Source organism: Bufo bufo, chromosome 1 (assembly GCF_905171765.1).
Source record: "Bufo bufo chromosome 1, aBufBuf1.1, whole genome shotgun sequence".
Classification (NCBI taxonomy): Eukaryota; Metazoa; Chordata; class Amphibia; order Anura; family Bufonidae; genus Bufo; species Bufo bufo.
The window spans coordinates 210,386,552-210,401,994 of NC_053389.1; the positions used below are offsets into that span (position 1 = coordinate 210,386,552).

At 46.9% G+C, this 15,443-nt stretch overlaps 1 protein-coding gene across 2 annotated transcripts in view; it reads left to right on the forward strand.

Moving 5' to 3' along the window:
- Nucleotides 1-4,238, forward strand: part of EMP3 (epithelial membrane protein 3) — a 33,897-nt gene extending 29,659 nt beyond the window's left edge. For both annotated transcript variants that reach the window (XM_040434782.1, XM_040434790.1), the window contains exon 5: nt 1,068-4,238. In XM_040434782.1, coding sequence (XP_040290716.1) covers nt 1,068-1,237 — 170 coding nt within the window. In that variant the 3' untranslated portion in view covers nt 1,238-4,238. The remainder of the gene's footprint in view (nt 1-1,067) is intronic.
- The last annotated feature ends 11,205 nt before the right edge of the window (nt 4,239-15,443 follow it).

A 15,443-nucleotide genomic window follows, 5' to 3' on the forward strand; every position in this document is an offset into this window, starting at 1 on the left:
AAGTGAACAGTCAGTTCTTAAAGCTGATGAGTTGGAAGCAGGAAAATTAGGCAAGTGTAATGATCTCAGTGACTTTGACAAGGGACAAACTGAGATGACCAAGATGACTAGGTCTGAAGCATGTGGAGTGGTTAGTACCTACCAATAAGGCTAATTCCACACAAGGGGTCAGATGCGATCCAGTTTGCAGGCAGCTTTCTAGACTCATTTTTGACGCCTTAATTTCAATGGGTATATGCACATGAGCATACTTTTTTACTGATTATCTTCAAGTTAGGCCTCATGGACACGACCATATGTATTTTGCGGTCTGCAAAAAACGGATCTGCAAAAAATACGGATGACATCCGTGTACATTCCATTTTTTGCGGAACGGAACAGCTGGCCCTTAATAGAACAGTACTATCCTTGTCCGTAATACAGACAATAATAGGACATGTTCTATTTTTTTGCAGAACAGAAATATGGACATACGGAAACGGAATGCACACGGAGTAACTTCCGCTTTTTTTGCGGACCCTTTGAAATGAATGGTTCCCTATACGGTCCGCAAAAAAAAAAAACAGAACGGACACGGAAAGAAAATACATTAGTGTGCATGAGGCCTTAAAGATAAATCGCTGCATGTTCTACGTTGCAACCCTTGCCCCTTTGAAATTAATGGGGCTGGGTGAAAAACAGAAGGCACCCAGATGCGTTTTTCGCTGATGGTTTCTAGAAGATGTTCAGTGTTATTCTTCAGTATTTTCTAATGTGCATGAAAAACTGATGCAATCCGGATGGAAAAAACAGAAACATTGAACACAATCGCAAACAGAACTGATTAAACTTGCATAAAAAACCATCAGTTTTTCACTGAACTGACCCTGACTCATTCTGTACCCCTCATGTGAAAGAGACCTAATGGTCCAAGGGATTGTGATGACCTCTATGTGTGGATTGTGTGTTTCTCCAGCAGCTTGTAGGTTTGCTTGATATTAATATTTCCATTGTGATCCAGGAGGCCATCAGAAAACATGCTGAACTATAACATACTGAATAATGGACTGCTTGTATCTTTTGTGCAGGTCTGGCTGTGTTTTCTGGAGCAGTCATCTATACAACCCATGTGACAGAATTTCATAAAGATAAGGGTGAAGGAGGATCCTTTGGCCACTGCTATGTATTGGCTTGGGTGGCCTTCCCGCTCAGCATGTTGAGTGGCATCATGTACATCCACCTAAGAAAACGGGAGTAACAGAAAGAGACATTTTCTTTACCGCAAATGAAGAGCTCTAAACAGACTATGAGAAGACCACCTGCTGGGTTTGTCATGTGAACGTGTGGCCCATTGGATTTGACACGTACTAATAATATTCTTTATTACTCCCACTTCATGGATTGGCACATTCCCAGAAATAATTGTCAGGTATTACTAAATAGGATTTGTGAAGAGACCACATATTTGTACCCATCAGCTTGAAAACCAATGCGATGTTCTGGAGAATAATGCTTTGTAAGATGTCCTCTTCTTTTTCTTGTCATAATGTTAGCATTTACGATTGAAAAAGTCGTTCTAAAAGAAATACATTATATATGCTGCAGAAGTTCTATCATAAAGCACATGAAGGTAAGACGGCAGGCAGAAGCTGTTTCCAAGATGACCTTGAAAATAGCTTCTGCTCTTCCTACTGTTGTATATACTATAACATTAGATATATAAATATATATTTTTACATTCAAGACTGAGGATATAAAGGTGTTGTTTGCATTCAGATTATAGCTCTGGTATAGATCCACTGTAATTATTATATTAGATAATTACACCACTAGCAATTCCATAATATAATGTGATTGAAAAGGACCCGTCACCTCGTCTGACATGTCTGTTTTACTAGTAATATAATTATTCTGGAGCATATTTTCTTATCACTCTTCATTGTACTACTACCGTACTGGGTATTTCCCGTTTAGGGTGTGCCCCTGCACATTGTCCAATGTGTAGAGACACATCACTTTCACTAGAGGGAATCACAACACCCAGTTTTCAATTCATTCATATATTTTAGAAGGAATAACAGAGGATCGGCACAATGTAGAGACCTAACAAAAGATGCTCCAGAACATGTCGCATGTCAGGAGTAAAGACCGGAACTCTTTAACAAAATTGCCCCCGTCACAAGCAAGACTAATGCCATAATAGGGTGGCAAGAGGTTTGCATCATTAACTTCTGTCGGCAGAACACAGTCTCTATTTATTCTGTACGATGTCCTGACTGGATAGTGTGTTCATAGAATACAGGCTTCAGTAGAGGATGTCCATGGTCTGCAGGCCTGTTCCATACAATGATATTATAAGAATATTATAATTTTATATTACATTGTTAAAGGAGTTGTTGAATCACTTAAGATCCCTTCCCATAAATATGGATGTCAAAAGTACGGGAAGGATTCTCGCCTTGTGAAACCCCACTAACAAAGCAGGACTCTTGCTCCATCAGACCCTTCTATGTATTTCGAGGTCAGTCATTCATTTGAATGTCCGTCATGTAACACTACGTGCAGGGGAAATATGTGGCCAAGTAGGACTTCCTCGTCGGTAATAGAGTTTCTGAAGTCGGTCCCGTGGCAATCATCTAATCACTGGACCAGCTTGTATTAAAAGGAGGTGTCTTAATCAGAGGCATAACTACCATAGCGGCAGACCATGTGACTGCTATGGGGCCCAGGGCAAGATGGGGCCCAGTCATAGTTGGGATTATCTCCTCTTCTACTGGAAAGCAGTGGAAAAATGGCCCAAGGGTTATGGCAGAAACTATTCTGTCCTGTGTGTGTGGGGGGGCGGGCTGGTTTGATCCTTGCTATGGGGCCCTTACTTCTCTATCTACTCCACTGGTCTTAATAATCCCTTTAACGTCCTTTAACATTATATCAGGGAACTGCTAGTTCAGCAATTAGTAACTACAAAGTAAATCAGCATTTTAACTAAGTTGAACCTCTTTAGTGCAAGTATAAATAGAATACTGTTTGCTGTATGTGAAGAGTATTTAGCACACATGTATAGCATTCTGCACCTGCTTAGTAGTTTGAAAGGAAATGCTGGAACGTCCAAAATATTTGAAAGGGCACTGGAGGTTCGAAGGTGCCAAATTCCACAGCATAGCTAAAGCAAGGGAGCAATCAGACCTCTGTGCAGTAATAGTCCAACTGTATACAATGTATCATTACTAAATAAATGCTTTTCTAATCTGAAACTTCTGTGATCTAGGAATTAGTTGTATTATCAGCAGAGTCCTAAATAGAGACACTACCCCTTATGTTTCTTTTATGGCGGATTTACACCGCACCATTGTCAATCAGCACATTTCTGATAATCTGCTTGTGGAAATGTGCTGGCGTCGTGAATTCATCATTTATGCAGCACTGTAAAGGGGTTATCCAACCCCTATAATGACCTCTCCCCCAATACCCAGGCCCCCCATCCCCGGCGCTCCTGATCCCTGCACAGCCGCCGCCACGATGCTACTGAGGCTCGTCCCATTTGCAGCCTGCTATTTGCTGCTCTCCCTCATCGCTGGATCTTTTGATCCGCGCAACGTGGAGATGCAGCGGCGGCCATGCGGGGATCAGGAGCGACGCAGGTGCCTGGGAGCAGAGTAAGTATAATCTATATGAGGGGCAGGGGCATTGGGGGGTCATTATACGGGTTGATAATGATAACCCCTTTAAATCAATGAATCTGTATAAGGAAGAGCCCCAGTAGCCATCACTCATCCTCATACAGTGGAGGTGATTGCTGCATGTAAATGTAGCTTTCTCCTCCTCTGACAAGCAGGCGATTATTGGGAAGGAATGGTCCCTTCCTGATAATTGCCTGCTCGCTCAGCGCCTGTCTGTTGTCATCCATACTGGTCCATCATAGTTCTTGCTAGAGTTCAGCACAGTGCTTTTGTGGTATTATTGACATACAGTAATTATGTATATTCTGCTTTAGGCTGTGTTCACACAGGTGATGGTATGCAACTTTCTGCTTTCTTATAAAATATGAAAGAATAAAGCAGGCAAAACTCCCTTTGTGAACCTGGCCTTATACAGACAGATGCTATCACTTTCTTGTGTTGAGGTATGAATTGCGGCTCAGCACATTAGAACTGTGCAGCCCTTTTTTGTATGTAGTCTAAAATGTGTTCATTGCTTATTGCATTGTGAAAATGTCTTAACCTTGATAAACCTAACAAATATATTTTTCTTTAAACTGACCTATATAATGTATGGTTAATATGTTTCCTATGTCATAATCACCACATGCTCTAATTTTTCAGGGACAGTGCCAGCTTTTAAACATATGTCCCTGGAAATGTGTTTGCTTTCTTAAAGGAAGCCTGTGGGTAGTTTTGATCCCCTCAAAACTTAAAAACAGAGCTATATGGGCAAAGGGGAGAGCAGCATTCACATGTGCATGTTCATGGTTCTTTTTTTTACAAGGGTGGGACTAAGGGCTCTTTCACACTTGCGTTGTCCGGATCCGGCGTGTACTCCACTTGCCGGAATTACACTCCGGATCCGGAAAAACGCAAGTGTACTGAAAGCATTTGAAGACGGAACCGTCTTCCAAATGCTTTCAGTGTTACTATGGCACCCAGGACGCTATTAAAGTCCTGGTTGCCGTAGTAGGAGCGGGGAGCGGGGGAGCAGTATACTTACAGTCCGTGCGGCTCCCGGGGCGCTCCAGAATGACGTCAGAGCGCCCCATGCGCCCCGGGAGCCGCACGGACGGTAAGTATACTGCTCCCCGCTACACTTTACCATGGCTGCCAGGACTTTAGCGTCCCGGCAGCCATGGTAACCATTCAGAAAAAGCTAAATGTCGGCTCCGGCAATGCGCCGAAACGACGTTTAGCTTAAGGCCGGATCCGGATCAATGCCTTTCAATGGGCATTAATTCCGGATCCGGCCTTGCGGCAAGTGTTCCGGATTTTTGGCCGGAGCAAAAAGCGCAGCATGCTGCGGTGTTTTCTCCAGCCAAAAAACGTTCCGTTCCGGAACTGAAGACATCCTGATGCATCCTGAACGGATTTCTCTCCATTCAGAATGCATTAGGATAATCCTGATCAGGATTCTTCCGGCATAGAGCCCCGACAACGGAACTCTATGCCGGAAGACAAGAACGCAAGTGTGAAAGAGCCCTAACTGACGTAAGAGTCTCTGCAGTTGTTTAACCCCTTAGTGACCACCGATACATGTTTTTACGATGGTCACTAAGGGGTCTTAGGCTGGGCTGCGGGGAGCGGGGACCCGGCTCTAACAGCCCGGACCGGCAGGAGTGCCGATCCGGGTTGTTTAACACTTTACATGCATCGGGCAATGGCGCCCGCCGCATGTAAAGCGGTGACAGAGGGAGCAGACTCCCTCTGTCTCCCATCGGCACCCCGCAAATGCGATCGTGGGGTGCCAAAGTGTTTGAAGGCTACCTGGCTTCCGATGTAGGCCCTAGTCCCGTCTGTAGTAATTTCCAGCAGGCTGCGCCTCTCTGGCGAAGCCTGCTGGTCAATGTTAAAATAGCACTGCTATTAAAATGCAATGCAATATAGGGATAATTAAAAGCAATCAAAATACTGTCTGTTATAATCCCCTTGTGGGACTATTAAGTGGTAAAAAAAAAACAAAAAAAAAAACAAAAAAAAATGTTTTTTTTTTCCATTGAAAATATACGCTTTTCAATGAAAAAAATTGCAAAAAAAAAAAATCCCCCCCGTATATTTGGTATTGCCACGTCTGTAACGACCCGGACTACATAAATATCACATAAATTATCAGAATTGTTAATTTATTCTTAGTTGCCACCCAAAAAAACGTAATAGCAAGTGATAAAAAAGCGCCATTTACTCCAACATGATACCAAATAAAAATACAAATCGTCCCGCAAAAATCAAGCTCTCACGCAACTCCATAGAAAGAAAAATAAAAAGTCATGGGTCTTGGGAAGCGGCAATGTAAAAACATTTTTTTCTTTTAAAAAAAGGGGGTTTATTGCAAAAAAGTAGTAAAACCTAAAAAAAAACGACGTGTTTGGTATCACTGTAATCGTACTGACCCAGAGAATAAATATATTATGTTAATTATACCTAAAAATGAACGCCGTAAAATTTATAACGTAAAAATGCAGTGGCAGTATTGCTGTTTTTCCCATCTCCCTCCCAGAAAGAGTTAAAAAAAAAGTTAATCATGAAGTTATGTGTACCTCAAAATGGCGCCATTAAAAACTACAACTTGTCCCGCAAAAAACAAGCCCTCATAAAGCTATATAGACGGAAAAATAAAAAAGTTATAGCTCTTGGAACGCGACGATGAAAGTAAGTAAGGCCCAAAACAGGCTGGTCACTGAGGGGTTAACATACATAGACAAAAGAAAGGTATCATTTTAATCAGCATGATGAACCCTAGCAGGCAGTATGCCTGGCTTAATGGCGTTGATCATGCTGACAACCCCATTAGAGTCTGTGGGTAAAACCACAATACATCAGCCGCAGACCTGCACAAATAATTGACATACTGTGGACTTTAGAAGCTGCACTGCAGATCAATGTCCATGCCAAATATGCACCGTCTACATGACATTTGGAAAACCTCATTTACTTTGCTAGTAATGTATTACGCTGTGGATATACGCTGTGGATAGTATTCACGTGTAATCCGCACCATGTATAGCTACCCTTATGGTGTACCCTGTGAATATGCTGTAACTCACAGGTTTTCTTCGTGGGTTTTCATAGTTTTTTTTTTTTGCTACGTCTCCGCACCAAATACGCAGCAGAGTCCACATGTGATACTTGCATGTGTTGCAGATTTTCACACAGACTTGCCCCAGATATCACCCTTTGCATTGCAAAGGGTGAAATCTGCACTGAAAATCCACACCAAAAATGGACATGCTATGGATTTCAAAATCCCCACCGCAGGTCAATTTCCATGCGTAAAATGTATGCACTGTGTACGTGAGATTTAAAAAAAATCTCAGCTTGTACTATATTAAAGTGTGGATTTTCTCCATGAAAAACCACACCGAAAATCTGCACATTATACCCACTGTGTGCGTATACATAAAAGAGCTACTGAAGCCTATGAGGCACTAGAATGGCACATCAGGCCGCGATTACTGTACATCATCGTGACCTACTGCCCCGGGTCTCAGGGGTAGTGATGAAGTAGTCATGAATGCTTGCAGGTTGCAGGAGGTTAATGTAATTGTGACTGCCTGCGCCAGGATGCAGCAACTCAGACTGCAGGCCGGAAGAGATCTGTGGCCTACATTGCAGACGGTGGTGGAGAATAGCAGTCAGGTGAGTATTTCATACTTTCATATTTTTTATATATATGGGGGCACTACGGGGGAGGGGGCTTATAAATATTTTGGATACTACAGGGGGCATTATAACAACTGGGGCTACTTTAAGGGGAATTATAAATACTGGGACCAAAAATGGATGCCTTATGTCCTGGGGGCTGTATAGGGGTGCCTTATAGAGGAGCATTGTTACTGCTGGGTGCATTATAGGGGGCCTTATTACTACTGGAGGTGCAGGGGGAAATTATTATTGGGCACAATATGGAGGACTTTGCTACTAATGGTGGCACTCTTGGGGAGCATAATTGCTATTGGTGGTACTGTAGGGGGCACTATTACTAATGAGAACAGTCTGGGAGAGAATAATTACTATTGGTGGGACTTTGGGGAGCACTATTACTATGAGGGGACTATCTGTATGGCACTATTATTTTTGCAGTATAATTTTTGGGGGATACTGGTGAGTACAATTGGGAATAAAAACAGTATATTACTGCTGGGGCACCAGGAAGGGATGGTTATGGAAAAATGAAGGGCCTCCTTCAACTGCCTCCTGAGCTGTGATAGGGAGAGCTGCCTGCTTGATATAAATCCAGCAGAGCAATGAATGTGGAGATCTCTGGATCCATGTGAGGTACAGGGCTGGTTCCAGCTTTGTTAGAAAGAAATTGTAATTCAGTATATGATGTCTGATTTTCATTTTTTACATTATTCATGGGATAACCCCTTTAATGACCAGTAGGGATAGACATGTGAATCAGACCGTATCGGATGGGGCAAGCCAGAAAAGAGATGTCTAGTTGACTATTCTCCTTCTTCTACCTTGCTTTTAAACTATGGGGCACATTTATTAAGATGAGAACTTTAGCTGGCGGTGGATCGTCGAATTTATGTAGAAGCGCTGGCCTCCACATAACTTCGGCGTATCCATCTCAATTCTAAATGTAAGACCGCTTCCTTGCTGTCTTACATTTAAACCATTTTTCCTCTATATTTTCTGTGAAAAGCTGCAGTGTTCCAGAGTTAAACAAAGCTGTCAAGTGACATCTGCTGCCAATCACTGGCCTCAGTCCGTACATACTGTACAAGCATCAGTGCTCAGGGGATTGGCTGCAGTGGACATGTGAATGATGTGGATGATGTCATTGGTGTAGGACTAGGGATGAGCGAACCCGAACTGTATAGTTCGGGTTCGTACCGAATTTTGGGGTGTCCGTGACACGGACCCGAACCCGAACATTTTCGTAAAAGTCTGGGTTTGGGTTCGGTGTTTGGCGCTTTCTTAGCGCTTTTTGAAAGGCTGCAAAGCAGCCAATCAACAAGCGTCATACTACTTGCCCCAAGAGGCCATCACAGTCTTGCCTACTATTGGCATGGCTGTGATTGGCCAGTGCAGCATGTGACCCAGCCTCTATATAAGCTTGGGTCACGTAGCGCTGCACGTCACTCTGCTGATTCAAGCATAGGGAGAGGTTGCTGCTGCGACGTTAGGGCGAGATTAGGCAGATTAACTCCTCCAAAAGACTTAATTCAGTGATCGATCTGCAGCTGTGGATCATTGAAGTGCTAATATCGACTTGCTCACTTTTTTTAGGCTGCCCAGAGCGTTTTTAGATCACTTTTTTCTGGGGTGATCGGCGGCCATTTTGTGGCTTGTGGTGCGCCAGCACAAGCTACCACCAAGTGCTTTTAACCATCAATAGTGTGGTTATTTTTTGCTATATCCTACATCAGCTGCAGGCTGAGCCTGTGTCACCGAAGTGCATTTAACCATCAACAGTCTGGTTATTTTTTGGCCATATACTACATCAGGTGTAGGCTGAGCCTGTGTCACCCAAGTGCATTTAACCATCAACAGTCTGATTATTTTTTGGCCATATACTACATCAGGTGCAGGCTGAGCCTGTGTAACCCAAGTGCATTTAACCATCAATAGTGTGGTTATTTTTTGGCCATATACTACATCAGGGGCAAGTTGAGCCTGTCACACAGCGCCTAAAAAATAGACCTGACATTTCTATTCAACCAAATCTGTACTGTTTTAGCTGGTCAAGTTATTTGTAGTGACCGAAAAAGCACAGTTTTTGTTCTGGGTTGAAAAACTATTCCCAAATTTTCCATTCTCAAAATAACTAAGTAGTTTATGTTATATGAGGCCTACTTGAAATCTATCCCAAAAAGGATATCTTAGATTCAAGGTGCTGATAGTGTCATTCAGAAAAACTTAACACACACGCTACCATGCAGATACAAGTCTAATTCTGTGATTAAACATATACCTGTCACACAGCGCAAAAAAAAATAGGCCTCACATTTCTATTCAACCAAATCTGTACTGTTTGAGCTGGTCAAGTTATTTCTAGAGACCGTAAAAGCACAGTTTTTGTTCTGGGGTGAAAAACTATTCCCAAATTTGCCATTCTCAAAATTGTGGTGAACAGGAACAATGAGGAAAACATCTAATAAGGGACGCGTACGCGGACGTGGGGGTGTTAGTGGACCCTCTGGTGCTGGGAGAGGACGTGGCTGTTCTGCCACAGCCACACGTCCTAGTGAACCAACTACCTCAGGTCCCAGTAGCCAGCAGAATTTACAGCGATATTTGGTGGGGCCCAATGCCGTTCTAAGGATGGTAAGGCCTGAGCAGGTACAGGCATTAGTCAATTGGGTGGCCGACAGTGGATCCAGCACGTTCACATTATCTCCCACCCAGTCTTCTGCAGAAAGCGCACAGATGGCGCATGAAAACCAAGCCCATCGGTCTGTCACATCACCCCCATGCATATCAGGGAAACTGTCTGAGCCTCAAGTTATGCAGCAGTCTCTTATGCTGTTTGAAGACTCTGCTGCCAGGGTTTCCCAAGGGCATCCACCTAGCCCTTCCCCAGGGGTGGAAGAGATAGAATGCACTAACGCACAACCACTTATTTTTCCTGATGATAAGGACATGGGAATACCACCTCAGCACATCTCTGATGATGACGAAACACAGGTGCCAACTGCTGCATCTTTCTGCAGTGTGCAGACTGAACAGGAGGTCAGGGATCAAGACTGGGTGGAAGACGATGCAGGGGATGATGAGGTCCTAGACCCCACATGGAATGAAGGTCGTGCCACTGACTTTCACAGTTCGGAGGAAGAGGCAGTGGTGAAACCGAGCCAACAGCGTAGCAAAAGAGGGAGCAGTGGGCAAAATCAGAACACCCGCCGCCAAGAGACTCCGCCTGCTACTGACCGCCGCCATCTGGGACCGAGCACCCCAAAGGCAGCTTCAAGGAGTTCCCTGGCATGGCACTTCTTCAAACAATGTGCTGATGACAAGACCCGAGTGGCATTAACGAGGCATTAACGTTCTGAACCTTAGCACAACCTGCATGACCAGGCAACTGCATGCAAAGCATGAACTGCAGTGGAGTAAACACCTTAAAAACAAGGAAGTCGCTCAGGCTCCCCCTGCTACCTCTTCTGCTGCTGCCGCCTCGGCCTCTTCTGCTGCTGCCGCCGCCTCGGCCTCTTCTGCTGCTTCTGCCGCCGCCTCGGCCTCTTCCTCCGCATCTGGAGGAACGTTGGCACCTGCCGCCCAGCAAACATGGGATGTACCACCAACACCACCACCTGCGTCACCAAGCATCTCAACCATGTCACACGGCAGCGTTTAGCTCTCCATCTCACAAACATTTGAGAGAAAGCGTAAATTTCCACCTAGCCACCCTCGATCCCTGGCCCTGAATGCCAGCATTTCTAAACTACTGGCCTATGAAATGCTGTCATTTAGGCTGGTGGACACACACAGCTTCAAACAGCTCATGTCGCTTGCTGTCCCACAGTATGTTGTTCCCAGCCGGCACTACTTCTCCAAGAGAGCCGTGCCTTCCCTGTACAACCAAGTGTCCGATAAAATCAAGTGTGCACTGCGAAACGCCATCTGTGGCAAGGTCCACCTAACCACAGATACGTGGACCAGTAAGCACGGCCAGGGACGCTATATCACCCTAACTGCACACTGGGTAAATGTAGTGGCGGCTGGGCCCCAGGCGGAGAGCTGTTTGGCGCACGTCCTTCCGCCGCCAAGAATCGCAGGGCAACATTCTTTGCCTCCTGTCTCCTCCTCCTCCTACTCAGCTTCCTCCTCCTCTTCTTCCACCTGCTCATCCAGTCAGCCACACACCTTCACCACCAACTTCAGCACAGCCCAGGGTAAACGTCAGCAGGCCGTTCTGAAACTCATATGTTTGGGGGACAGGCCCCACACCGCACAGGAGTTGTGGCGGGGTATAGAGCAACAGACCGATGAGTGGTTGCTGCCGGTGAGCCTCAAGCCCGGCCTGGTGGTGTGTGATAATGGGCGAAATCTCGTTGCAGCTCTGGGACTAGCCGGTTTGACGCACATCCCTTGCCTGGCGCATGTGCTGAATTTGGTGGTGCAGAAGTTCATTCGCAACTACCCCGACATGTCAGAGCTGCTGCATAAAGTGCGGGCCGTCTGTTCGCGCTTCCGGCGTTCACACCCTGCCGCTGCTCGCCTGTCTGCGCTACAGCGTAACTTCGGCCTTCCCGCTCACCGCCTCATATGCGACGTGCCCACCAGGTGGAACTCCACCTTGCATATGCTGGACAGACTGTGCGAGCAGCAGCAGGCCATAGTGGAGTTTCAGCTGCAGCACGCACGGGTCAGTCGCACTGCGGAACAGCCCCACTTCACCACCAATGACTGGGCCTCCATGCGAGACCTGTGTGCCCTGTTGAACTGTTTTGAGTACTCCACCAACATGGCCAGTGGCGATGACGCCGTTATCAGCGTTACAATACCTCTTCTATGTCTCCTTGAGAAAACACTTAGGGCGATGATGGAAGAGGAGTGGCTCAGGAGGAAGAGGAGGAAGAGGGGTCATTTTAGCACTTTCAGGCCAGTCTCTTCGAAGTGACTCAGAGGGAGGTTTTTTGCAACACCAGAGGCCAGTACAAATGTGGCCAGACAGGGCCCACCTACTGGAGGACGAGGAGGACGAGGATGAGGAGGAGGTGGAGGAGGATGAGGATGAAGCATGTTTCACAGCGGGGTGCACCCAAAGCAGCTCGGCCCATCACTGGTGCGTGGCTGGGGGGAAACACAGGACGATGACGATACGCCTCCCACAGAGGACAGCTTGTCCTTACCTCTGGGCAGCCTGGGCACACATGAGCGACTACATGCTGCAGTGCCTGCGAAACGACAGCAGAGTTGCCCACATTTTAACGTGTGCGGGACTACTGGGTTGCCACCCTGCTGGATCCCCTCTACAAAGACAATGTGCCCACCTTACTTCCTACACTGGAGCGTGATAGGAAGATGCGCGAGTACAAGCGCACGTTGGTAGACGCGCTACTGAGAGCATTCCCAAATGTCACAGGGGAACCAGTGGAAGCCCAAGGTGAAGGCAGAGGAGGAGCAAGAGGTCGCCAACGCAGCTGTGTCACGGCCAGCTCCTCTGAGGGCAGGGTTAGCATGGCAGATATGTGGAAAAGTTTTGTCACCACGCCACAGCTAACTGCACCACCACCTGATACGGAACGTGTTAGCAGGAGGCAACATTTCACTAACATGGTGGAACAGTACCTGTGCACACCCCTCCACGTACTGACTGATGGTTCGGCCCCATTCAACTTCTGGGTCTCCAAATTGTCCACGTGGCCAGAGCTAGCCTTTTATGCCTTGGAGGTGCTGGTCTGCCCGGCGGCCAGCGTTTTGTCTGAACGTGTATTCAGCACGGCCGGGGGCTGTCATTACAGACAAACGCAGCCGCCTGTCTACAGCCAATGTGGACAAGCTGACGTTCATAAAAATGAACCAGGCATGGATCCCACAGGACCTGTCCATCCCTTGTGCAGATTAGATATTAACTACCTCCCCTTAACAATATATTATTCTACTCCAGGGCACTTCCACATTCAATCCTATTTTTATTTTCATTTTACCATTATATTGCGGGGCAACCCAAAGTTGAATGAACCTCTCCTCTGTCTGGGTGCCGGGGCCTAAATGTGTGACAGTGGCCTGTTCCAGTGGTGGGTGACGTGAAGCCTGATTCTCTGCTATGACATGAAGACTGATTCTGCGCTGACATAAGGCCAGATTCTCTGTTACGGGACCTCTCTCCTCTGCTGGGTGCCTGGGCCTAAATATGTGACAGTGGCCTGTTTCCAGTGGTGGGTGACGTGAAGCCTGATTCTCTGCTATGACATGAAGACAGATTCTGTGCTGACATAAGGCCAGAATTCTCTGTTACAGGACCTCTCTCCTCTGCCTGGGTGCCTGGCCTAAATGTGTGACAGTGGCCTGTTCCAGTGGTGGGTGACGTGAAGCCTGATTTCTCTGCTATGACATGAAGACAGATTCTGTGCCTGACATAAGGCCAGATTCTCTGTTACGGGACCTCTCTCCTCTGCCTGGGTGCCGGGGCCTAAATGTGTGACAGTGGCCTGTTCCAGTGGTGGGTGACGTGAAGCCTGATTCTCTGCTATGACATGAAGACTGATTCTGCGCTGACATAAGGCCAGATTCTCTGTTACGGGACCTCTCTCCTCTGCCTGCGTGCCTGGCCTAAATGTGTGACAGTGGCCTGTTCCAGTGGTGGGTGACGTGAATCCTGATTCTCTGCTATGACATGAAGACTGATTCTGCGCTGACATAAGGCCAGATTCTCTGTTACGGGACCTCTCTCCTCTGTCTGGGTGCCGGGGCCTAAATGTGTGACAGTGGCCTGTTCCAGTGGTGGGTGACGTGAAGCCTGATTCTCTGCTATGACATGAAGGACAGATTCTGTGCTGACATAAGGCCAGATTCTCTGTTACGGGACCTCTCTCCTCTGTCTGGGTGCCGGGGCCTAAATATGTGACAGTGGCCTGTTCCAGTGGGGGTGACGTGAAGCCTGATTCTCTGCTATGACATGAAGACTGATTCTGCGCGGACATAAGGCCAGATTCTCTGTTAACGGGACCTCTCTCCTCTGCCTGGGTGCCTGGGCCTAAATGTGTGACAGTGGCCTGTTCCAGTGGTGGGTGACATGAAGCCTGATTCTCTGCTATGACATGAAGACTGATTCTGCGCTGACATAAGGCCAGATTCTCTGTTACGGGACCTCTCTCCTCTGTCTGGGTGCCGGGGCCTAAATGTGTGACAGTGGGCCTGTTCCAGTGGTGGGTGACGTGAAGCCTGATTCTCTGCTATGACATGAAGACTGATTCTGCGCTGACAAAAGGCCAGATTCTCTGTTTACGGACCTCTCTCCTCTGTCTGGTGTCGGGGCCTAAATGTGAGACAGTGGCCTGTTCCAGTGGTGGTGACGTGAAGCCTGATTCTCTGCTATGACATGAAGACTGATTCTGCGCTGTCATAAGGCCAGATTCTCTGTTACGGGACCTCTCTCCTCTGTCTGGGTGCCGGGGCCTAAATGTGTGACAGTGGCCTGTTCCAGTGGTGGGTGACGGAAGGCCTGATTCTCTGCTATGACATGAAGACAGATTCTGTGCTGACATAAGGCCAGATTCTCTGTTTAAGGGGACCTCTCTCCTCTGCCTGGGTGCCTGGGCCTAAATGTGTGACAGTGGCCTGTTCCAGTGGTGGGTGACGTGGAAGCCTGATTATCTGCTATGACATGAAGACAGATTCTGTGCTGACATAAGGCCAGATTCTCTGTTACGGGACCTCTCTCCTCTGCTGTGGTGCCTGGGGCCTAATGTGTGACAGTGGCCTGTTCCAGTGGTGGGTGACGTGAAGCCTGATTCTCTGCTATGACCATGAAGACTGAATTCTGCGCGACATAAGGCCAGATTCTCTGTTACGGGACCTCTCTCCTCTGCCTGGGTGCCTGGGCCTAAATTGTGTGACAGTGGCCTGTTCCAGTGGTGGTGACATGAAGCCTGATTCTCTGCTATGACATGAAGACTGATTCTGCGCTGACATAAGCCAGATTCTCTGTTACGGGACCTCTCTCCTCTGTCTGGGTGCCGGGGCCTAAATTGTTGACAGTGGCCTGTTCCAGTGGTGGGGTGACGTGAAGCCTGATTCTCTGCTATGACATGAAGACTGATTCTGCGCTGACATAAGGCCAGATCTCTGTTACGGGACCTCTCTCCTCTG